The sequence below is a fragment of the Ambystoma mexicanum genome, chromosome 2q, assembly GCF_040938575.1.
Source record: "Ambystoma mexicanum isolate Mex_15411 chromosome 2q, UKY_AmexF1_1, whole genome shotgun sequence".
NCBI classification, from domain to species: domain Eukaryota; kingdom Metazoa; phylum Chordata; class Amphibia; order Caudata; family Ambystomatidae; genus Ambystoma; species Ambystoma mexicanum.
This window is the reverse complement of record NC_090924.1, coordinates 497,695,714-497,721,347: the sequence shown is the minus strand read 5'-3', so window position 1 is coordinate 497,721,347 and position 25,634 is coordinate 497,695,714. Positions and strand designations below refer to the sequence as shown.

The 25,634-nt window shown below is 45.5% G+C and overlaps 1 protein-coding gene across 2 annotated transcripts in view; it reads right to left on the bottom strand.

The window, feature by feature from the left end:
• Positions 1–25,634, bottom strand: part of SNX8 (sorting nexin 8) — a 947,621-nt gene that overhangs the window by 355,213 nt on the left and 566,774 nt on the right. For both annotated transcript variants that reach the window (XM_069647618.1, XM_069647619.1), the window contains exon 5: positions 6,237–6,317. In XM_069647618.1, the coding sequence (XP_069503719.1) occupies positions 6,237–6,317 (81 nt within the window). The remainder of the gene's footprint in view (positions 1–6,236; positions 6,318–25,634) is intronic.

Sequence of the window (25,634 nt, the reverse complement as noted above, 5' to 3'; positions counted from 1 at the left end):
CTCTCTTTAGGCTTAATTTTTGAGATCTTAAAACCCCTTTTCAAAAAGGAGCCTGCTGCTGATAGTAGAGTGTTCACCCCAAGTGTGACCGTAATCCCACTTCCACTATATCAGTTGTATTTTCATATGGGAAGTATATATAGTCCATGTCATAAGTGTAGAAAAGCTACAGCTGTGTCACAATCCATGCCCCTGACCGCCTCGGGTATAACAGCCCCCTGGCAGCAGTGGGGCTAAAGCCTTTCACACTGACCCCAAGGGCCTTAAAACTCCATCAGAAACATACATGGAGTTAGTCCTGGCACCTTTGGCACCAGGCTGATTATCAGGAATAAAGCATCAGTTTTGGACCTTAATCCAACATGGAGGCCTATTACACAGCTGAGTTCTTTAGAACCAAGCCATGCGGTCTAGTGTTTTGGGTGTGACTGGGCCTGGAACTACTTTACCTGGGCTATTTAAACCACACCCAAACAGCCGAACGCGATTGGTGTTATTCTGCACTCCTGCAGTGTAACGCTTACCGTGTCCAACTCCTGCTCATCTGCTTCTCCAGCGGCCCGATCCTGAAGCTCTAGATCCGGATTCCATTAATAAGCTGGAAGAACAAGAACAGCATTAGCGAGCAAGAACACTAACCTGTGAAGTAACCGGTCTTGAATCCATCCTGCGCTTCGCTTACCTCGCCCATCTCCGGAGTTCGCCGCAAAGGTAAAGAAACAAGGACAGCATTAATAACAATTCTTACCTGGGCAAGCAGCGAGTCCTGGCAGCACCCTGCGCTTCTCTTACCTCACCCATCTCTGGGTTTCACCGCAACCTGCAAGGGAGAAGGAACAAGGTCAGCATTAACAAAGCACTTACCTGGACAAGCAGAGCTTCGAGCGCTCAACACTCCGGAACATCACTGCAACCTGCACAAAGAGAAGAGAACACAGGTTAGCAATAACACCAATAAACAGCACAGCGCTCCGCGCATCAATAACTCACTGTGGTCTTCGCCTTCGCTGTGGCAACTCTGAGATCGCAACCATCACTGTGAAAACAAAAAGAGACATTGGGCCTCATTATGAGTCCGGCGGTAACCACGGCGGTAAAACCGCCTGGTTACCGCCGGACTCGTATTACCATTCCGCCTCCGTGATTCCTGGAATTACCGTGGCATTACAACCCCGGTTTTCCGGGAATCACGGAGGCGAAATGGTGTAAATCCCCATTCCCATTGAGTCCTATGGGACTCAATGGGAATCGGGATCATGGAAACACCGGCAGCATCTCGTAATGCTGCCGGTGTTTCCTCGTCCGCCTGCATGCGGGAGGTGTTAAACCTGCCAGGTCAGACCTGGCGGGAACATCACCTCCCGCTTGCAGGGGTCGGGATCAGGCGGTCCGGAAACAACGGTGGTGGCGGGTTTACCGCCACCGTTATTTCCGGACCGCCAGGGTCGTAATGAGGCCCATTGTTAGGGAAACGCGCTGTGGAGCAAGACGCCAAGAAGACAGAGAAAATGGAGGGAAAGAAAGAATAAAGACGGAACTCACCTGGAAGCCAGCAAGCAGAGTCAGAGTCACAGCCGGTCTGTACCCGACATAAGGGCACACGGACCAGTGAAGCAACTAGGTCCACGGAACGCCCGCACCAAACACGCACCCCTGCACAGAGACGCAGGACGGAGAGTTCAACACACAAAAACCTAAGGTGCTGCCCAAAGTGTGGCACATAACCAAGCAGAGAGGGGTCCGGGATAGTGCTTTGACCTCCATCCAGTTTCGTGTGGCGCCCCTGTGGATACTAGGTGAGCGTAACACTCCGGCACATTTAAAATTGACTGCCTATTCAATATTATTTGTTCATCACTGATCGTACAATTTGGTACAATGTTCTATCCACAAATGTGGGCGCTCAAAAAAGGAGTTCGAAAAGTGATCTACACTAGTTGTTTATTTTCCTTTTTGTCTGACTTCATTTCCAAGTGAGTCCATCACAATCCTTTCCGTGTCACTTTCCAGCACTGTTGTTGACACTGCACTAGTATGAGGCAAAAATGCCCCTGGCTGGGTCTGCTCAGGTACCAAAAGTGTTTTTTGTTTTTTGTTTTTGAGGCAGTTTACCATCCCTAGCCAAATTTGCATTTGTTTTATGTTTCCAAATTAGGAAAAATCGGATCTACCTGCGTTTGTACATTTACACAGGCCTTCTTTTTAAGTCGTAACTGATTTTTTTTTCCAGGCAGTCAATTGTCTCCAAACTTTCGCCTAAGACCCTACAGTTACTTTTCACTCTTTCCACACATTTTCCAATCAATCCATTTTTGTCTCCATCGAGGGGCAGTTCCTCTTCCAATCTTATATCCTCCGATAGATCCACAAATCTCATACTTTCTCGATCCCTTAAGATGTTTTCCTCGTTTATTCTTCCTTTTCTTATTTTTCTTTTTTTGCCCCCATTTCCCCGCTCAATATCCTTAAGGTTGTTACATCCCATCACTTCCATCTCAGGGATGTGTTTAATCAAGCCAGTATCATCCCCATTTCTCACCACTTCACCTCTATCCTTACACCGGTGTTCCATTTGGGTCATTGCAATGTTTCTGTCTTTAATCATCGTTTTGTCTTTCTCTAGTATTTCTTCTGTAACATTGCTAAGAGTTTCTCCAGTGAGTTTTTATTTTGTCACTGCTTGAATCTACTTTGGTTTCCTGTGATGACAATCTATTAGAAACTGCAAAGTACTGTTTTTCCAGCATAGTTGAAAGATGTTCAATGTTTTGATTTAAGCCCTCTAAAGAGGTCGATGTCTTGCTTTCATTTAGAAACATTTCTACTGCGATATCAAATCGGCCACCAATTCTACCACCAACTTTATTTCAGCCGATGGATACACTTGTGTTGAGAGAGTATATTTTATATTTTCATAGGGTGACGAAGTAACTCAATACTACATTCAGGGTTGATATTGATGGGGCTGAGAGCTTTACCTTTTCATCCATCTCTATCAATGTTTCATGGAGATTCTCCTGATGTAGATTACCCTGTCCTTCCCACCAAGTCAAAAGTGAAATGTTCAGTTACAAAAAAAGCTGGATCATGTTAATTCCACCCGCTTAATGGCACTAAGATCTACAGTTACATGCATATTCTGGTCTACCAATTAATCTCTTTCTTTTTCCATCAATGGGAAAGCTTCCAGTAGACTTCCATCTGACACGCCTGGGACCAGCTTTTGATAGGTCTTCGTTACAGCATTCATTTCCCTTGTAGATCTTGCCCTTAGCTTTAGAAAAAAAGTCTTTCATATTCCTCCGATTTATTCCCAAAGATAAAAGGTTCACACAGGGGGGAGGTAGGTGGGTGCCAAATATACTTGGGCTATGGTTACGCCCACATTCAGTCTGTTTGATATGTTTATGTCCAGTGAGTGCAAGGACACATTTGTTCTCCGGTCCTGTTTTTTACATGGCTCTCGCCCCTTTCCTAGTGCAGTACACGTTAATTCTGCTCCCTTAGGTGTAGATGAGGAGCTCAATTTATTGCGTAATGCTTTTAATCTGGTCTCCCCCCTGGTTCTAAGGAATCATTATGAGTTTTCTGGAGTGAAAAGACACTATTTGGCGTCTGCATTTCTACAAAGGTACTCAAATCCCTCATTTTATGGCCAGATTATTCTTCTTGTTTACTACTGGGTTAACCAGAACGTCAACTTAGTTAAGAGTTCTCTAGATTCTTCAACTGAGTAGTCATCCCATCTGGTAACATTTTGGAAATATGTGGTTTATCCATATGGTCTTGACAGCTAGTGTTCAAACTTAAAGGAAGTCACTTATAAATGTATTTTCTTCAATTTTCCTAACTCCACAATATTCACGATCCCACTTCCTACCGCTGCGCTATTTAGACATACAAGAGATGCAGGCTTAGAGATGGAAAGTAAAAGAATGCAGTAGGGAGGACAGTGGTGAAAGCTGCTTTGTTCTTCGCAGTCCAGGTGCCACAACATTCCTCCCCTACGCATGCCAGCCGCTCGAAGCAGAGAGAGGGGGAGGCAAGAATCTAGCAAGGTGTCGATCTAAACACACGCGATAAAGGCTGTGTGAGTAACGGAGCAGGAAAGCCTCTGAAGAGCTACAGACGGTTGAGAGCTTACAGGTGGAACGGCAAAGCATAGCAACAGAACATCCAGGGCTCAAAGATAACTACCCGCAGTCACCCCTGTGTCTCTTCCGTGTAGTGGCTCAGTACACTGAGTAATGTAATATTTTACAAATCTGAAGTTTCAATGTCTCAAATAATAAGATCGAATAGTCAATCACGTACAGTATCACCCACCACACTGTACTGCGAGCGGTTTAACAGTAGAGGTACATTCTTGAATCAAATGGACAACAAAATGAACTTACCAGACACCAGGCCACCGGCCCACGAGCCCGCCAAACCCCTCACATGTGCTCACTTACCGCGCGCGCATGAGCACATGGGAGCCAAATAAGTCGTATTTTCACATTTTTAGGTGTGCAGAGTAGATGCCTGCTGCAAATCTCCGCCACAGATTCAAGGGAACCAGGGATTGCCACCAAACCGCTCACTTGCTTTGAGCGTGCGTGCCCTTGAGCGTGCAAGAGGTCGATGTTTTGGTTTCATACAGATTATTTCTACTGCAATATTTTCCAATCAAATCAGCCACTCATAAATGGGGACACGAAGATGAACAGTGCCCCATAGCTCATGCATTATTGTTATCAGCAGAATCAATTTCGTTAGGGCATGAAGGAAGGAGCCGGTAAAACATGCTGCCCTTAATTCCTTATGAAGAGGGATACATTGTTATGGTGGGATCTTCTTCAGCTAGATAAGCATGACAAATTATACAGACAACAGATGTTTTCCTATAATGTGGGTATCAGCTGACATTTATGACAACAGCAACTTGAAATATCGTCCATATGACTTGGTTGATGTACAGGAATGCCATTTCCTTGCATCTGGAGATCTTCCGTTGGTCTTGCTACTATTTCTTCATCAGTATAATCAGGGTCAAACAAATGCATGTAAACCATCCATGATAAAAGATATGGGTAGTCTAAAATAATTTGGAAGGGTGCCGACGTATTAGAAAGTATATATAAAACCAGCATTAGCGGAAAGGATGATGAATGATTCAACAGAGGAAATCGCACTATTGGTTAAAATAAATCGAGAGATAGAACAACATGCTCAACTATTTAAAAAAAGAATAATAACAATCGCACTGCCTTAGAATGCTTAGTGAAAGGCAGACGCCTCCACTGCAGATCCTTCAGTAGTCTAAAATACTTAAATTAAAACTACATTCATCCCTCCACCGAAACATCCTGCATCAGTAATATATATAATTTATTAATGTAAAAACACTTATTGTGACTGATGTAGACAATGCTTGAGTCTTATACTTTCACAAAGATGCAGAAGGAGATTTGGTATAGCATATATTTAGTCTTGAAAACACTTTCAATTAGCGAGAAGTCACCAGACAAAAACAGGGATAATAAAGGGAGAACTGCAAATGCATAGGTTTCCGCCTTTCCATGGTGACAAATAATTATGTGAAGACATTGAGAGAGCGTTTTTCTTTGGTGACCGCACATGTCAAGAGCAGGCGCATGTGCTACTGTATGTGTTGCGAGAGCAGTGGCAGTTAACTTGCCTAGGTCTGACTTTGTGTTACTACATGATGGCTCTGCCGAAGGAGGCTAGGTCACAGTGTTTAGGGCATGTACAAGTAAGTGATGTGAATGGGTTTTTACAGCGCATCGTCATGAAGTGCGCAGGGTGTGTTATAGACGATTTACAGATGAACAAGAGTGGTACCTACCCCTTTTAATAATCGGACAAGCTAAATACAGTTTCCAAAAGGCAGTCCCGTCTGTTCTCAGGAAAATAGCAAACGACATCAGATCAGCCAGAAGGTACAAGCAAAAGGACAAAAATGATTGGTTGACAATCAGACGTCCAGATCAGTAAGTGATGCAACAGTTTAAGCTATGGTAAATTACGTAAGTACTGCCTCCAATAAATAACTTCTAAAGCTCAAGCAACCTGCTTTCACCCCAGATTTTAAACTTGTTTTACTTACAAAAAAGATTTCCGAATGACAGAAGAGAGCCAAAAGGTCCCATAAAGAAAGTATGAAACGTGAGAAGTGAGTCCAGAAGTGAGTGTTTGAAAAGAAGCAGTCCATTCTGACAGTGGGAGAGAGATACCTTGGCTCGGGTGGCAAGCTTACAAGTCATGAACTCATCTCCGATTCCTCGTGAACTTTCCCGCATAATGTTCTGAACTTCCTTAAAAAGAAAAAAAAGAAAAGGAGAGCTCTTATGAACAACAATTTTGATTGACATCCTAGTCCTGATTTATTGTTCATTCATCAGTTTTAAAGCATATACCAGATGACTAACTGGTAATCTCATTACATAAAGTTCTTTTCCCCCTCGTCACACTCCTTAAAAATATGAGGTGATCTACTCCCAGCGACAAGCAGTTTGTTTAAAACATTTTTTTAAAAAATAGTTATGGCCCCTCTCCTTGGTGGGGAGGAGGGGGGAGCTACATATCTTCCACAATTCTGAAACTACCTGTAATAGCCCAGAATATCACAAATCCTCCAAACTGAGTGGAAAGTAGGGCAGCGACTGGTGAAAAGCGACTCCATTTATGAGCATTTCCAATGATTAATATGGGCATTGCCCCTTTATTCCTCTACCTTGTGTGACAAAGTCAGCAACCATGTCTTGTCATGAGGGGTTGGTAACCCCATTCAGATGGAAGTCAGAACCGCTCCTACTCCAGAGGGGGGCGGTGGCAGTTGAGATGGCCCCAATTCCGATCCCCTCCACAAGAGCCTGTTTCAATCTGAAAGGTACCACTTTGTATTACCCCCATTCCTTGGAAAACAAATGCTTGCCAGTCTTACTTCTATCATTGCTGCCAACTACACATCATGCAAACCCTGGTCGACCACCAGCACGCCCTTAACCCATCAGAGCCTTTATAACCAGTACTCCAGTCAGCAGAGCTTCATGTGATGCAAGAGGAGAGCAAACCAAGAGTGTGTGGATTCATGGAGCTTCAAGGAATTCAAAGCATTGTGAAACATCTGCATAATATGCTGTGCTCCATGAGAAACACCCCCCACTAAAACTCATCACTGCTGCAGGGTGGCTTTCCATTACCAATTCCCCAACACTTTCCCGGGAATTCTCTTAAAGCAGATCGCAAACACGAACCTGGGCACTTGCCAAAGTGGGCCACCATTTTCAGAGCATTTTATTTATTTTATTTTATGTATTTGCATTTTGCATTTATAAAGCACACATCGGCCCTTGGGCATCGTGGCGCTGTTACAGGAGATTTGCTTAAACGAACAACAGGTAAGAGTACAGTTACGATAGTTTACAGCAGTTAACAGGAGTTTAAAGCATGTGTATTTATATATGCAGTGTGAAATCATTTAATTACATTTCAATTTCAAATTACAGAGTTTAACAGTATTTATTTTTAAAGCAATGACAATTGTAAAAGCTCCCATGCAGGGAAAACAGAACTTGATTGGTTAGGGCCAGATGTCCAATTTGGACAGGTTGGGGATAAGAAGGGAGACAGGAAAAAGGAAGGTTTGGGTTATTCGGGTGAGGTAAGAGGCGGAGGAGGTGGTAGATGAGACCAGAAGGAGTAAGGATAGTCGACTGGAGTGTGGAGGAGTTTAGAAGAAAATGTAAGAAGGTATTGGTTGGTGAGAGCAAGTGGTACTGTGTGGTGAGGCTGTGTGCAAGTTTGGTGTTTGCATGAGTGTAGGGAGTGACTGAAAGGAGAGTGACTGAGAAGAAAGTGCGTTGTAGTGATAAGAGTGGTGTGGAAGAGGGAGTAGTACTGTGTAGAAGGGAATGGCAGTTTTGAGGACAGAGTAGTAGCAAGGAGAGAGGGAGTAGTAGCGTTGAGAGATGGAATAAAAGTGCAGATAGAGCAAGAGGAGACAACATTGGAAGGTGGAGGTAGTTAGGAGAGAGAGAGAAAGAGAGCGAGAGAGAAATCAAGGAAAAGAGAAGACAGACATAGGACAAGAAAGGGGAACAGGTGGGAGGTGTTGGAGGGAAGAGAGTAGCCAGATGAGGAGGAGATAGAGAGACATAGGAAGAGGAACATCAGGAAGTGAGAGAAAGAGGGCCAAGTGGGGTTTGAGTATCTGCAAGGCCCATCCCTCCGAAATAACCAGAATATGAGAGTAGGTCTAGTCTCTGAGGGAGTTCAGATAGTCAAGGCGATAGATAATCTTTAGGCTCCCAGTACCAGCCAGGTGGTAGAGGGGTAAATACTCCTTATTAACCAGGGGAGTAGGGACGCCTGGGATTGGGTGGGAACTGCTTACTTAAGATGTGAGCAATGGATGGTGCAAGGGTAGCCCAACTTACAGGGGTATCCCTAATTATAAGGGTGCCACTAAATCACACTCACATCAGAGTAAAGTACACCCCTCTAGTTAAGTAGGGCCAAGAGTCTATCGTGCAAGGATAACAATTGTATTCTTTACAGAAATGAGGATGGGGCAAAGAACTCTGCTCCCTGAACGGTCTCTTCTGTCCCTCAACTGTTCCTTTCTCCTGCCAAACCGGTGCCAGTCAGGAGCTTATATACTCTTGGTTTGGTCACTGGGTACGGGCTATGGCTCCATCCCAAACCGTCCTTCCATACAAGGGATGCTGCAGTCTTCCTTTCTTCATGGTCGGATTTCTGTTTAGGACATGTTACTTTACATATTGCTAGCCTATGCAAGAATATACTGTATCTTCATTTTTTCCTTCATTTTGCTACCTATGAACTTTTATATATAAACACATTTTCCTGTCAGTCTCTCCATACTTCACTCATTGTACTCATATTTGAATCTGGTTTTATAATCTCTTTTAAACCCTGGTTTTCCATAAATCTTCATTGTGTGCATTGAGCATGTTAAAATCTCCTTTTAGCATGTGTGGGCTTCTGAAAGACAGCAAACAGCAGGTCAGTGTGCTTGTGCTAGCACAAACACCACAGCAATGCCTATAGTCCATTTTTAGGGCAGGCCACATTCCTTTTGGCAGAGAGCCTGTTTCTATCGTGCGTTGAGAAAAACTAAATTGGTAAATGTTAAATCCTATTTATTCAGCTAATAGTTGACACTCCAATCTTGTCACTATATTGACAAGATTGGAGAACCAATTGGCACGTGCAGAAGAGGACCAAGAAGAATACGATAACCAGCACCAGTATTTTTACTACTGCTGCCCCCAGCCATGAGTGAACCAATAAAAAGGAAAGCGATAGCCAATCCATGTTCTGAACACCTATACTGTGCACCACCTCAATGACGTGGGATAGTGACCCATTCTCAGCATCCTCTGGGGGTCTAAAAGTGCAGCAGCTGCTTGTACCCTAGGAGCCAAAAAAGATGAAAAGGTCTCAGCTGAGCTAAAAAGTCGATACTCATCAGGTATTCCCTTGAGCAGCGTGGACAAGTCTTTTGAAACAGTTTGATCTCTTCTTTCTTCCCCGCTGTTGAAATCGTCTTTTTTCTGGCAGCATACCAAATTCTTTTCTGATCTGCAAGTTTTTCTGCTTCTTTAGGTGCTGGAGTTGCTGTTGGCACCTCGACAGGCATTTCTTCTCCCTTCAGGTGTTCTTCCTGGACTACTAGTAGCACCGAGTACAGGGTGGGCAGTGAAAATGTGCCCCTCGAAGAGGGTGGCAGGTTTAAGTAGGCTTGTCGGCCACAAACCCAGTAGTAATCCATCACCGCTGCCATACTTTTCGTCATATCAGGGATCACAAGAGTGTGGTTGCACTGTGTGTTTACGCCAACAGGAACTGTTGCTTCATTGCTAAAACAAAGTTCATAGTCTATGTCTCTATGTATTAGCACTGGCTTCTCCACTGTTGCAATCCATGTCAGCCTAGTGATGTATTGGGACCATATCTGCGCACAGACAGTCTCTAATTGGGCTGTTGCTTCTCTGCTGTACTCCATCAGTCCATCTGCGGGCACAAAACATTGGTTCCCTGTCATTTGTCGTTGACATGTGAGTAACCTCCCAAGGAAAACTATGGTACTTGTAGACACTGGCGGTATTTTGTGTTGCCATTGCAGAACGCCAGGTCTAGATCAATGCTCCTCAACTGCACGCTGTGTGCCTGGAATGTGTCCTTTATTCGACATAGTGCAAGATGTACCAGGCATTGTGCCTTTGTAATTGGCACTGGATGTGAAACTAAAACCTTAGGAGCCCCTGATGCGTGCGGGTTAAGTGCACACGCGTAACAGCTTTCATTGATCAAATTCCTTCCTGCAGTGCGCATGTAGGAGTACAGCTATTGGAGGATTCTGTGTACATGATACCAGAAATGGCGTCAAAGCCCAACCCTTTATATAAATCATACGTCATTCATACTTCCCGTTTCATTTGTCTAAGAAAACTTGTAGGGGTGTACGGCCAAAAGTGAGACATTTTGCAATTCTTTTTTTATAGACATTCATAATAGCATTATTTTCCAACTGTCCATCGCCCCCCTTTATATGGCTAGCCCATATAACATACATACCTTCATCCACTCCAACAACCACAACCAGTGTCATACAAAGCAATGTAATACTTAAAAGATATACTGCATAATTCCTAGAACAAATAACATTTATCTTAACTCTATCTCTACATAACAGAGGTTTGAACACGTTGGTCAGGCACCATTGCTTATGCCTGGAGAGGAGAAAAAAAGGTTATCAAGAAAGAGGGAGAGGGGTAGGCGGAGACAGAGGGAAAGGGAGAGGGTAAAAGAGAGGGGATAAATACACTTTTCCTACCAGGGCCTCCGGGTTCTGGACCTTCATAAAAGTAATCAAAACAAATTGAAAAAAGATTAAAAGATAAAGGTAAAACAGCTATGCTCCTCCTCCTTGATTTATCGGCGGCCTTTGACCTGGTGGACCATGCAGTGTTATGCAACCACCTAGCGTCTGCCGCCTATTTCTGAAGTGAAGCTATAGCCTGGGTACAATCCTTCCTAGCCAACCGTACAATGAGCGTGTTCTCCCCTTTAGCCTCAGCGGACCCAATGCAAATAACCTGTGGCGTCCCACAAGGTTCATGTGTCTCACCTACCATGTACAATATCTTCACTAAGCCACTCTTCGACAAACTGGACAGACTAGGGGTAACTTATACCAACTATGCGGACGATACGCAGATCCTCATACCACTATCTGGCAACTTTGTCGAAGACAGCTTTAGTAAACAAGATCTACCTCCTCATTCAGGCATGGATGGCCTCCCACGGCCTCTGCCTGAATGATGACAAAACTGAGATACTGATCCTGGGTTCCGACTCCAACCTCAGAAAACTTAGCCCAAACTACTGTACCTTCAACATAGATGGCTACATAATCAAAGTGGCAACGGAGGTAAAAATACTAGGTTTCTACCTCGACTCCACTCTATCTCTTAAAAAACAAGTTAATTCCTTAGCGTCCTCCACAGCTTACACCTGCAAACTAATCAGGGCCTGCAGACCTTACCTTTCCAAAACTAATTGCATCACCCTAGCCAATGCCTTCGTAATGCCGAAACTGGACTATTGTAACGCCCTCTATGCAGGTGCCAGCAAAACTGTCAAACAAAATGCAAATACTGCAGAACAATGCTTTTAGAGCAGCTCTGGACATACCCCGTCGAGCCCACATCTTTAACATCAGAAAAGACCAGCATTGGTTAAAAATCAGTGATAGAGTTCGCCTCAAGACACTATCCCTCACCCACAAACGCTTGAATAACACTGCGCCCCCATATATCTCGGCCAGACTGACAAGAAAATCCTCTACTCAACACACTAGAGCTTCTAACCACCTTCTACTTGAAATACCCAGATTCAGACTATCCAAAGCGGGTGGGGCTTCCCTGTTAGAGCTGCCCGTGCCTGGAATGCACTGCCCACCGCACTGAGAGCCAACCTACCCTACACCAGATTTAGATGCAAAGTGAAAAGTTGGCTTTGGACCAATGACGACCTACAATTGCGCTAGGCCAGGACCGATTAGCATTTTTAACTGCCTTGTTACCTCTGTTACCTGACATTAGACTGCCTCATACTAGGAACCTGTATTTCACGTATCTTGTACTTAATGCACTCTGTATACCTGTTCTGTAATTTCTTAATGTACTGCATTCCTTGTATGTATTCCATGTATGTAACCTAAGCTCAAGTATTCTTATGACTGCTGCGCCCGGCTACCCCTGGGTTTTGTGCGCATTATCAAATAAACAAACAAACAAAAAAAAGAAAAGAATAAAAAAAGAAAAAGAACAATTTAAAAATATCAGGTGTGTGCCACTGCACACCACCCCCTAGCATGGATCCTTTTAAAATGTCTTCTTTTGCTAGGTCCTTATTGAGCTTTGCCTTGTCTCAGGTGCTCTTCAGACATCCAAGAGATGCACCCAATATCTTAGAGGAATGGTTCGCCCAAAAATGTTATTGCCCAAAAAGATGGGCAATAATAAAACAAATATACTGGCACTTTTTTTTGTTAAGTTCCTATGTAAAATTTTGAGCAATTCAAGCTCAAAAATTGAAAAAGCAAGCACATGGGCGCATCCATTTTGTGAAATGGATGCCCGCCTGTGCTGGCTTTTGCGGCACTAATGAAGGAAAAGCCAGCCAGCTGTAGTAAACAAAAGCTACCACTGGGTGGCTTTTCCTTCATTGGTGCCGGGACTCGGAGGACCCCCACAGACTACTGCCCCTCTTGCCATTGCATTGATTATTACCATTGCTCGAGCTACACACATCCCTGGAGTAGAACACACCATCCCTTGATCTGTGAATGATAAAATTCTATTTAGTTTACTGAGCATATCCATACCCAACAAGTTCACAGGGGAACTCTCGGAATATAACAAGGGGACTCATACCTCCTTCCTTCCTACTTTTATATCTAGCTCCTCAGTGTATGGAACCATAGAAATAGACCCAGTGAATCATTGCGTATGTTAAGAGTTTTACCTGATAATGGAAAGTTCCCCTCCATAATGCATGATTTAGTTGCACCTGAATCTACCATAAATATAAATTGCTTGTTTCCCATTTCCACCTCCACCAAAGGCTCCGCTTCAGGATGTGCGGTTGTCAATTGGATTGGACACGCGAGTGCTCTCTGTGGGCTGTCCTAATCAGAATATGTATTTGTCACAGGAAATGAAAAAAAGGGTCGGCCCTGCCATTATAACTCCTTGGAATGGGGCACCAGTTCCCCCTGCCATCCTGTTAAACTGTGTTCCCTCACCCTGCTGTAGTTGTTGCACACGTTGCCCTTACCTGTCAGCCCCATAAGGGAACTGATTTTGACTCCCTTCCCCAAATTGCTGTTGTCCGATTCCTTGAGGCCCTCGGCATCCCTGCCCTGGAGGTGATGGCCCATAATTAAATCCCATCCCTGGCCAGTTCCTGCATGTCCTTGCAAAATGCCCCCATCTTCCGTAATACAAGCACTGTGATGTTCCCAATCCTCCTCCCCGGGGCCCTATCCCGCCAAAGCCTCCTGCTCTTGCTCCTCACAATCCTACTCTTCCCCTTGGTGCGCCTTCATACTACCACTGTGGGTAGGGGTACTGTCCCCCGCCTCCACCCCATTCTCCCGGTCCTCCTTCACCCCATAGTGTCGGAATTGTGGCATTCACCATTTGTTGAGTGTCTCCTGTCCTTTCCCACTGAGCTGGTGCCGTCACCGGTGCTTTGATGACACTATTATTTAGCTTCTTTTCGACTAGTTTTGCCTCATCCATTCGCCACTTCTGGGCCGTCTCCCTGTCCCGCTCCTTGATTCTCTTACAATGGTCGACTATTATACTTTGCATCTCTGCCCACCCTTTGGCTTCAATTCCCGCAATTTTAAATAGTGCCTTCTAGACCTCTTTTGCTAATCCCCTCTTTACGATAAAATCAAAAAATGGTACTGAGTGGTCCCATTGGCCTCCTGTCTCAACTCTCCACATTTCCTGTAACTTAAGAATAAACCTAACTGGGTCCTCATCATCGCCCATTGTGCACTGCATTAAAGAATGTAAGTCAGGGTTATCTGAGTATATCCTTCATAGGGCATCCCATACCTTTGCCCTTACCTCATTAAAGGCTGCTCCATCATGTTCCTTATCTGCAAGACTTACCCCAGGGTACCCAGCCCTTGCCCATGTGTCCCCAGCCTGGTCACCAACTATGGCGACCAGTAAACTCTTAAGGTTTCCTAGAGCTACAGCTACCCCTGCTGTTTGTTTTTCAAATTCATAGATCCATTTACTAGCTCCGGCTATCAACTAGGGGAGAGCTTTAATCACATTCTTTTGTGTCCATTTAAGGCCATGCAACATACTGCGTTATCCCTACTCCTTTATGTATAAGAGGCATCTGCATGTCTAATTTGTCTTCTATCCCTTTGTTAGTATTCTTCTGATCGTTTACTACGACCATTGAATCTGGTCTATTTCTTTGTCTATCCCTCCCCACTGGCTCTTGTGTCAGAGACAGGTTTCTCGCCACCTCCTCTCCTTGATCTCTTTCTTGCCCTGTCTCTTCATTATTTCTGCCACCTTGATCTTCCCATTCATTTTCCCTTGCTTGCCCAGGACCATCCATACCCTTTCCCCATCCTCTTTTTCAACACAAACATTTCTTATTGCCCCAAGGTTGAATCTAACCCAAAAATCTCCTGACTTCCAATCCCCCATTTTCTGCAATGGTACCCTTATTTCTGTTGATACTTCTTCAGGTTCTTGTAACCTGACTAACCTTTCCCGCAACGCTCTTAACTTGTTGTCTATATCTACTTGTGGGTACACTGATGATACAGGCATGTCTGTATTTTTGGATGGGTAATATGGAGGTGGAGGGGCAAAAGCTCTCGAGTCCCCCCCTAGTTGCTAATCCTGATAAAGCTGTTGACACTCTCTCTACCACTGGAGGCTTAGAGACTGGGTTTGTATACCCTACTCAAGTTTAGGTTTACGGGGTATATTCCCTCACATTGGATCTCTTTCATCTTCCTGATCTTCCATATCCTCAAATACTTGCCAGAGAACTAGAATCTCTTTTCTTTTAATTTGTTCCCTTTATATTTTGCTGCTAAAAAGATTAACATTTTTTCTAGCATGTTTCTGTTATGGGAGCTCTGCTAAGGCCAGGAGCAAGACATCATCCCTCTTGTTTCTACTATCCATTTTTTGTGGTACTTATTTATTCTGTCTCAATACAGTGGCAGGACCCTATGCATGTGTTTTATTGGGGTTTCTTCGTCCATAATGTTGTGCGTGTCCCTAATGCTTCACTTAGACCCTACTGCTATGCTGCGCACGCTTCTGCTTATTACACAAAAATACAGACCAACCCACTTTTTCCCCCCACCCACCTTATTTTTTCCACTTTGATTTCACCCACACACGCACGGCGACTCAGCCACCATTCTTCCTTTTTTTTTTACCACAAAAGACAGCAAGAGAAAATATACAAAAATAATTGACTAAAATCCAGGCCCATTCCTTATACTGAGCCACTACTTATTTTCTTTTTATCCTTGTAATACCACCTTTCCAGCTTTTTTAATATGCTGAGGATCCCATTGCTTTTATCGTCATAAAAGAATATGTGTGGTGCTACCTTCTCAACCTGTTATGGCTGAGGATCCCTTACTTCCCAGTCTTTATACGCTGGGGCTCTCTTTTTCCATTATAAAAAGTACAAAAACAGAAATACACAACAATTCCAATACATAACCCACCTCTTACCCAGTCTACTCCTTAAATCACCTGAAATCCTATCCAATTTCTACCATATCACCAAAAATTCCTATTCAATCTATTCCTTAACAAAGCGCCAAAAGTCCCAATTAATCTATTCCATGTACCTTGTACTTCATCCACATCACAATACTGTCATACATACATGTCCCCTTGTTGTTATCACTTGCATGGGCGTGTTTCACTCGAGTTTCCTCCGTTACAAAGCTGGCCTGTCTTTCTCTCTGGAGCCGCGCCCTGCTTCAGTGAGCGGAGGGGACTTCTTTTTAAATGGCTTCTAGTAAAACCGCTCAGGATACACCTTTTTTTTATTTGAGGGACGGGTCTCTGTAGATGGGTGAGACACCTGGTGGCTGGTTTGGACTTCACGAAGTACGGGGGAAAATAACTGCGATCACGTCAGGTCGTCACCACTTTAAGGGTTGCCCAATTTATAGGGGTATCCCCAATTATATGGGTGCCCCTAAATCACGCTCGCACCCGAGTAAAGTGCACCCCTCTAGGGAAGTAAAGCCAAAAGTCTATCTTGCAAGGATAACACATGTATCCTTTACAGAAATGAGGATAGGGCAAAGAACTCTGCTCCCTGAACTGTGTCTTCTGTTTCCTCAACCATTCCTTTCTCCTGCCAAACTGGTGCCAGGCAGGAGCTTATATACTCTTGGCTTGGTCACTGGATACAGGCTATGGCTCCATCCCAAACCGTCCACCTTCCATACAAGGGATGCTCTAGTCTTCCTTTCTTAATTGTGGGATTTCCATTTAGGACATGCTACTTTACAAATTGCTAGCATATGCAAGAATATACTGTAGCTTCATGTTTTCCTTCATTTGGCTACCTATGAACTTTTATATATAAACACTTTTTCCCGTCATTCTCTCCATACTTCACTCATTCTATTCATATTTTCATCTGGTCTTATAATCTTTGAAACCTGGTTTTCCATAATTCTGCATTGTGTGCATATATCATGATAAAATCTCCTTTTAGCATGCATGGGCTTTTTTGACAGACAGCAAAAAGCTGGTCAGTGCGCTCATGCTAGCACTAACACCACAGCAATGCCTATGGACCATTTCTAGTGCAGGCCACATTCCTTTTGGCAAAGACCCTGTTTCTATCGTGCTTTGATAAAAACTAAATTGGATTTAACACTTACCAATTTATTCAGCTAATAGTTATTTGCACCTTATATTTAAATAACTGCCTTCTTTTATTGCACACCCATGTCAAAAAGCTTTCTCAGTGCTCCTCCACCCCACTGGTCTCTTGTAGTGCCTCGAAGCAGTCAAAAGAAGTCTTGCCTAATTCTAAAGCGCTTGGGAATGAAGGAAGGTCTTATATCCTTATTGTGGCATCATCACAATCTAACAAGCAGTTCACTGGTCCTACTCATGACTGACATCTTCCAATGGCTCCCCATCCTTTTCATCTTGCCACAAGATTGGGCCCAGAACAGGCATTTGCACAATAAGAATCAGCTATAAATGCTTATCATGTGTTATTTGAGTTATGTGCTCACTACATGAACTGCAGAAACATCAGGTATCTGCAATTAGCTAGCAGAATGCCTTTGGCCCTGGTAGCGGATACATGACATCTCATAATTTCCACACTCTTGGAACCCGTGTGTGAAGGCCTTTCATTCCTGCGGTCGTTTGGTAGGGCCACTGTATGACATTCATGTTCGGAGACGTGTACAACCCCGAGTGTTATAGGCGGTGGGGACCGTGGGTGATGTTACTAGTGTCATTCGCAAACGTCTGCTTCATGGTGAACCAAGTGTCCAGAGTTTTAACAAGTGGTTCACAGATGCCTGCAGTAGTGAGTCTGACCGGCTTGCCCCATCTTCCCTTGCTCTAGGACACCCTTATCTCAATAACACTTCTTGGGGATATCAGCCATACACACCCTCCAGGACCTGCATCACTGAGCCGGTGGCGGTCCTGGTCCGCCAGTGCCCATCCTTGGCCTCCAGGATGGGACTTCATCACATTTCCCTGTGGCAAAAACATGAAACACAAAATAATTTTACTACTACATGTTACTAGCCGTGCAGATAAACTAGTTAGGAAGGGAAACAAAGGATTCTATACTAGCTATGCTGCACTTCTCCTCAATGCACTAGAACGGCTGAATGCCACAAGGCCTAGTAGGACCACAACTGTATATTACTGTTTTGCCATTGTTTGCATTCCCCCTGTTCCCTTCCCATTTAGCCTTGTGGCGCTTTGAAACACAATTCTGCTCAATAAAATAAATGCAACATAATCTGAAATCTCTGATATTTCAATCTGGTCAAGTGTATTAAGTTGACTGACTTGACAACAGAACACACTGGTTCCATCTAGACAGGGGAAAGGAGGCTTTGTTATTGGAGAATGGGTTGTGCACATTGAAGCAGGTTCATACCGCGTTCTCCGAGAAGGGTCGTCCCAAATCCCATAAGGGGATTCCTTCTCCATGTGATCCTCCCCCTGTGCACCACCCTCAGGGGGACTAATATACTGTGGACCCACCGCCCTTGCCCCATTGGAAAGGTCTCACCCTGGGGAACAAGGGACCACATTCTCAGATTTGTCACACTGGTTATAAACATATGTATAAGCTTTGAACCTTAAAAGATCTATTGCTGACTAAATATATGTAAACAGTTTTTATATTGATTGAATTCAGTCACAACTGATTTTATTCAGTGTCACGCTCTTAGCTTTTGGAAGCAGCGGGTGCGCTGTGAGCCCACCACCACCTCCAACAGATCTCCTGTGACTGATATACTGCACAATCTCAAAATGCCCAGTGAAGGGAATGGGTTTTGGAAGTGTGTCTTTCTACCTGATTGTGGACCTTCTTAACTCTAGGGTTGACGAGGTGGGCCCTCCCAGGATGACTGCCTTACTGCTGGGGGAAGTGAGGATTAATAGTGCATGATCACAAGAGCTGGAAATGTGGACTGGGTTCCAGTTAAAACGTTTTTTGCATCACTATATGTACAGCTCAAATCAGGTTTGATGATGACTAAAGCGACTTTGTAGGAGGACTTTGCTTGGCGTAAGCGTGGACCTTCTCCTGCGCTTGTTTAGATATAGTTAAATTTAAAAGGAGGTGGCTGAGACAGTCTCTGTTCAAGCTATTCTCTATTCCAGTTGATAATTAGGCCATTAGGGTCTAAAATGACACCGAAAAATGCTTTTTGATCATTGAAGCCAGCTGCAGGCTCTGCCAAGTAACAAGGGATGAGCCATGTATCGTGAAGATAACATAAAAGGACCTGAACAACCTCATGGACCTCTATTCCTTTGCATGACAGAGCATTGAGGCAATTTAAAATACAAGAGCGAAAAAATACATTTGAAAAACAAAACCAAACAGTACAGCCCTTGCAATACATACAATCAGAAAGAATACGAACACTTCAAATTTTTAAAAAAGAAATATCGTTCACTCCCAATATAAGAGTTCTTATTTCCATGCGCGAGACCCTTGAAACACAGAATTTGATTGTTTTCCCGCCATCCAGCCAGGTGCTCTTCACCCGAAGCAGTTCCTCTTGTATCAAATTTACTCTGGGACTTTGTTTGGATGGCAGCACCTGCATTCACAACCAGCGGGCTCGAAAGTTATGGCCGCCTCTGGACCACAAACTACACACTCTTTCGACCAACCAGTATGAGGAAAAGAATCGCCATACCCGTCCAAGACTGGGTTCAATTTAGATGGTAATGGTACAATAATAGGGCCACCTTGAGCACCCACAGCAGTAGACCCTACGTCAACTGACCCAGGGAAATTATCCAGGCAGCTCCCCTGAGGTATTAATTTAGTAGAAGGGTTGACCACACTGTTATTCTGGAGACACATCCAAACACATGAAAAAGATGCTCCAGAAAATCTGCAAAATCCGGCTCCCATTTGGTCCGGTTGATCAGGAAGTCCAAGAGAGGGGCGATTTAGTACTGAGGAAGCAAGCGCAGAAGTCAGCTGAAAAGGCACATGCCTGACTGTTCTATCTCGTGGCCCATCGCGGGTAGTCCAAGCCACAGTATGATCAACTAGGACATTTGAAAGTCTCATAATAGCTGGAAAAGTGCTCCTGAGATGAGAGCATTCCACATGGGAAGCAGCAAAAGCTGTGTTACAGGTGAAGGGCGTTACAGGTTTACAAGCAGTAAACTGAGCCGAATTACCCACCTTGCCCTCCCCCCTCCCCTCTCCCCTCTCTCCCCAGACATACATGCTCTCTCGACTCTCTGCAGACGCAGTTTTCTTCGTAATGGCAATTGATCGAAGCCTCCAATTCCTCAAGTAGCGACCTATCGAAAATGCAGCAAGTGGGAGAGTTGCGGCTTTTAGAACACGTATAGAAAGTTCAACTGACATGCATACCACATGGGAACGGACAATTTCTCCATTGGGAGCATTGCCTAAAATGGAGGATGGGCTAAGAATCTCTTGTGTAAGGTGGTCTCACATGTAGTCATAGATCGCAGTTGGTTTAATGGCAACAAAGATGGATCATTAGCCATTTCTGGGTCAGCAACAGCACTTAAAGCTGACCGGCTAATTTAATTGTAGATTGCCTCAGCACACCACTGCGCTTGGCGGTCTGGCTAACCCGCCTCTCGGGCACCTGATCGGTTTCCCCCACCTTGCTGGAAACTCATTTCTTGGACATGGTTTGCCCATGATTTGCATTGGGAAAACTGAAATGAGACCACAAGCCACTGTCGGCATGCCAAAACTTGGGTGTTTGGGTATTTCTACAAGGTACAAACAGTCCGACAATGTTACACGTTACGTCCCCTAGATCACCAGAGATTGACGGTCATGGACTACGATGCACCACTGAGATTACCGGTCTCAGGTTTGCACACTCTGCACATGTTCCCTTCTTCTTGGGGCTCTCCACTCATTACAAGCGCACTTGTGATCACCACATTTGCCATAATCTCCATCGGCAACCGTGCCACAAGGCACATAGCAACTTCACCCTGCCTAGACGGACGGCTGTTAAAGTTGCAGGGTTATGTCCCACTATGGGGGAGAACCAGAAGAACCAAGACAGGCACTGGAGCAACCCATGAATCGCATGGGATTCGGGATACAAAGTACTCCAAAATGTGGTGTCTTAAAGCACAGCATCTCTCTGGGCACCAACTCACACTCCTGAGGTGGACTAGAAGAGAGCACCTCTCTACGTCAAGTAGCCGTCAAGCCGCATCATGACTAGCAATGAAGCTTGCCGCTTCCAGTGCCTCAAATAATTTTTTGCCTGTTGACACCAGGACCGATTCTTTGTGCAGTGACTAGAGTAGAGCATCCTGTGCCTGAAGCTCCTAGCTCACAGAGCAATGGATATGGGGGAATGGACCTGGATCATCTTTAACCACTTCAACTTCCTTGGGCCAAAAGCAAAGATCAGTTGAAGAGGAGAGGGGGGAGAATCCCTGAAGATATGAGGAGCAAAGAGAGAAAGAAGGTAAAGAAGTCAGATTCCTGAAGGAAAGAGGATCAATGCCAAGTCCCCTGAAGAGAAGGAGAAAAGAAAATCTCAGCGAAAAGGGCCACCAAGTAAGAAGTGAGACTAGCCCACTTGAGGGGGTAAAAAACAGAAGCTGGAGAGATTGACCAGAACTCAAACCAACCCCCCAGAGGAAGACACAGGAACGTTGAAACCCCTGAAAGGAAGACAGGGTTAAGATCAAATAGAGAAAGAAGGAGAGCGTACCCCAGCAGGAAGCATAAGAGAGTGAAGGGTGAAGGTGGAGACTGACTCAAAGGTGGAATATTTGTGGGCAAAAACTTAAATTCAGTGAAAAGGAGAAAATAAAAACAACCTAACTCTAGGAGGGGTTGGGGAGGAGGTCCGTGCCTCAACTAAAAGATCTAAGGCATCTGTCATGATGTCTGTCAACTCCAAGTGTCCACCGTCCTGCGTCATGAAAACCTTGCTTCTGACCCTCACACTTGAAACTATAACTAACTTAGTACCGTCCTTGCCGATACCAGGGGAATGACGCCCTTCTCATGGGTAGAAGTTTCTGCTTTGTTATAACAGTTCTATTCAGTTCAAAACAGTCTTGTGTGTCTCACATTGTCAGGGGGTAATAGCTCCCATCCCCTGTTTGTAATGTTACAAAAACTACTTTTGGCATGTTAGCAGGGGGATTGATTCCCTTTCCCTGATGGTAGAGTCCTTAACACTTTGGTACTCATTCTTGGAAGGTCAGGAAAATGACTCCTTTTTCCTGAACTATGTTTTCAGATAGCCTGGGGGAATTACTTGCTTCCCCAGGGCTTCTTGGACTTTACTGCAGTTTCCGACGACCAGAAGAATGACTCCCTTCCTGTGCCCTTCTTTCCATCAGGCTTCACACCCTATTCGGTTTCACCTCCTCTTTGACTCAGCCCGCTTGGTTCACTTCCCTGCCAAGTACTGCCACAAGGAAGAGTACTTGTATCTTTATCTTGTTCTCCATTGTTGGGATACACAACCTTTGACGTTGAGTGGCCTTGGGGCTATTACCAACACGAGGAAGACATCCTTGGATGCAAGTCACACTATCTCACATTGTGGTGCTTGACCCTTCCCTGGTGGTCAGTGATTTTGGCATCATCACTGGCACAAGGAAGACTTCCTCTTAGGCACAGTTAACTTGTCACTTGTTTTTAAATTAAGGGATTGATGCATACTCCGGTTTCCCTATTCACCGTTATTCAGTTGCCAGGACCCTCTCATGCCTACACTACTCAGCCTGCTCTCTTCCAAAACTTCTGGGTTTTTCTCGCAAAGGCTCTGGTCCCGCTCCTGGGGTTTGCACTGCCCTGGTTTTCGCTCTTCAGCGTTTTCCGACGGCTTCTACGTCGCTGCTGTGGCTTCACAGCTTTTGGCTCCTTGCAGTTTATGCACCTGTTAGGGACTGTGCAGTCCACCTCCTCATGGAGACCATGCTACTGCTTCACCAGCATCTCACAAGTCAGACCTTCTAGAGACACTTCTACTCCTCAGACGGCATCCCGGTCTCCAGCCCTTCCAATCTCCCACGCTGAACAGCTTCCAGGAATGCTGTTGCTCCAGGGATGGCTTAACCTTGTGTCAAGTCCCTCTTCGTTTTTTTTTTTTTTAAACTTCTTTTTATTATTATTCGGCGTGGCAGCAAAACACAGGCAAACAGCGCCAGGCAATTGCAATATGAATACAGTGTATACAGTATGAACATACAGAGACTACTTCACACATTAACACAAAACCATAGTAATGTTTGTGACATGGGGGAGGTTGGGAGGGAGCTATGATAGGGGGGAGAGTCAAGCCTGGTGGGGGGAAGCAGGTGGGGGTGAAGCTTCCGGTGTCGTGTTGAGGTCGGACATGTAAGAACGGAACCTGAGCCAGATGTTCCTAGGCCTAGAGTGGGTAGGTTGCATATGAGACCAGGTTTCCTCAGAGTCCGAGGCCCACGTGACCGCCCTTAGCCATTGGGCATGCGTGGGAGGTGAGGGGCGAAGCCAACAAAGCAGGATGGATCGCACCGCGAGGAGCATCCAGAGGCCTGCCAGTTTTTTGGGGTCTCGGGAAAGGCCTGGGAGGTCATGAAAGAGACACAATGCCGGGGAAGGGTCAATGGGGTGATCGGGCATTGCAGACACCGTTGAGCAAACCGCCTCCCAGAACTGTGAGAGGCGGGGGCAGGACCAAATCATGTGGATGTAGTCAGCATCATCTTGACCGCATCTGGGGCAACTAGAAGGATGATCATTGGACATGCGATGCAATCTGATCGGGGTTTAGTGGAACCTATGCAGCACTTTGAACTGAATGAGTTTAAAACGGGAGTTGAAGGACACTCGGTGAGTGCGCTCGCATAAGTGTGCCCAGCGCTCATCTGACATTTCCCCCCCTAGGTCCCCCTCCCACGCTCGCTTAAGTTTAGCAAATTCTGGGACAGATCTAGACTGCAGCATAGAGTATAACCCGGAAATTTTGCCTCTTGTGGGCGAGGGGGAGGTGAGTTCCTCGATGGCAGGGTCGTCCGGTGGTAATGCAGGGAACGTTTGATAATTACGCTTCAGGGTCCTTCGGAGAGACGAGTATTGGAGCCATACACTCTGGCCGCTCCTCAAGGGTAATGGCAGATCAGGCCATTCAACGAATATGCCTTGATCAAACACGTCACGCAGCAACTCATAGCCCGCTTCAGCCCAGCGGCGAGCCGTGAGTGGTGCAACCCGTGGGACCCCCGGGAGAAAGTTCCAAAGCGGGAGGTTGCCATGGAAAGCGTAAGTAGTTCCGGTCAGCTTCCATGTTTTTGCCAAAGCGAGGGATGTGCAAACGACCGGGCATTGTGAGTCCAGTGCTAGGGGGGCGGGTTGTATTACCAGGGACCGGATGTCGCGATCGCATACCGCAAGCTTCTCGAGTCGGACATGAGGGGGGGGGGCCCGTTGTATTAATCCAGTAGGACGTGTATTGGATCTGGGATAACAGCCAGTATTTAAAGAAATCAGGGGCACCGAATCCCCCGTTAATCATAGGGGTGGACAAGGTCTCGAGCTTGAGACGGACCGCACCCGAGTGCCAAAGAAAGGAATTTACTGTACGGGTCAAATCACGAAAGAAGTCCACTCCTGGCCACAAGGGCACATTGGTGAACCTGTAAAGCAACTGGGGTAGCACCACCATTTTCAATAGCCCTATTCTGCCTGCAAGGGATATCGGGAGCTTGTCCCAGGCTAGTACTTTAGCCGACAGGTGATTAAGATACTTCTGATAATTCTCCTTGAAGGTTAGCGCCTGCTGGCGCGTTTCCTCTATCCCCAGATAGGTGAACGTGGATTGAGCCCACGTGAATCCCAGGGTGTCAGAAGGGGGGAGAGTGCATTCCGTGAGTGGGAAGAGAGTGGACTTCGAACAATTCACCTTAAGGCCCGAGATCCGGCCAAACTGAAAGATGTCCTCCAGTATTGGGGGTAAATTGATGGAAGGGGAGCGTATAAACAACAGTGCATCATCCGCATATAGGGACACTATGTCCGCCTGACCCGCAGTGCGGAGGCCTCTGAGCGTGAAATTGGCGGAGCATATCAGCGAAGGGCTCTATTGCTATAGCAAAAATCAAGGGAGAGAAGGGGCACCCCTTTCTCGTCCCCCTGGCGATCCCAAAGAGAGGGGAGCAACGGTCGTCGGTGCGGACCCTAGCCACAGGGTTTGAGTAAAGCAATCTGACCCAGGAGAGAAAGGAGGGTCCAAATTTACAGCTCTCGAGAACCCGCCACAGATACCACCAGTAAACTGAGTCAAACGCTTTTTGCATGTCGAGCGTGGCAGCCACTGCGTGTGCCTCAGGACTAATTCTGTTAATTATATTAAATAGCCGCCTTAGGTTCAGGGACGTGGAGCGCCCCGGGATGAAGTCCGCCTGATCTGGATGGATGATGGATGGTAAAAAGGGAGCTAACCGGAGCGCCAGAGCCTTTGCAAATACTTTGACATCACAGTTTATAAGTGAGAGCGGGCGATAAGAACCACATTGCGAGGGGGATTTCCCAGGTTTAAGTAATACTATAATTGAGGCCTCATGGAGTGAAGGGGGAAACGCACCAGCCTCAACCGACTCCTCCCAAAGAGCCAGCAAGTGGGGGAGAAGCAGTGCCTTATAGCGCTTGTAAAATTCGACTGGGATACCATCTGAGCCGGGGGCTCTCCCCGAGGATAAGGAGTCAATGGCATCTGAGATCTCCTCCAGCGTAAGAGGGGAATCAAGGGAACCTGCAGTCTCTGGAGATAACGTCGA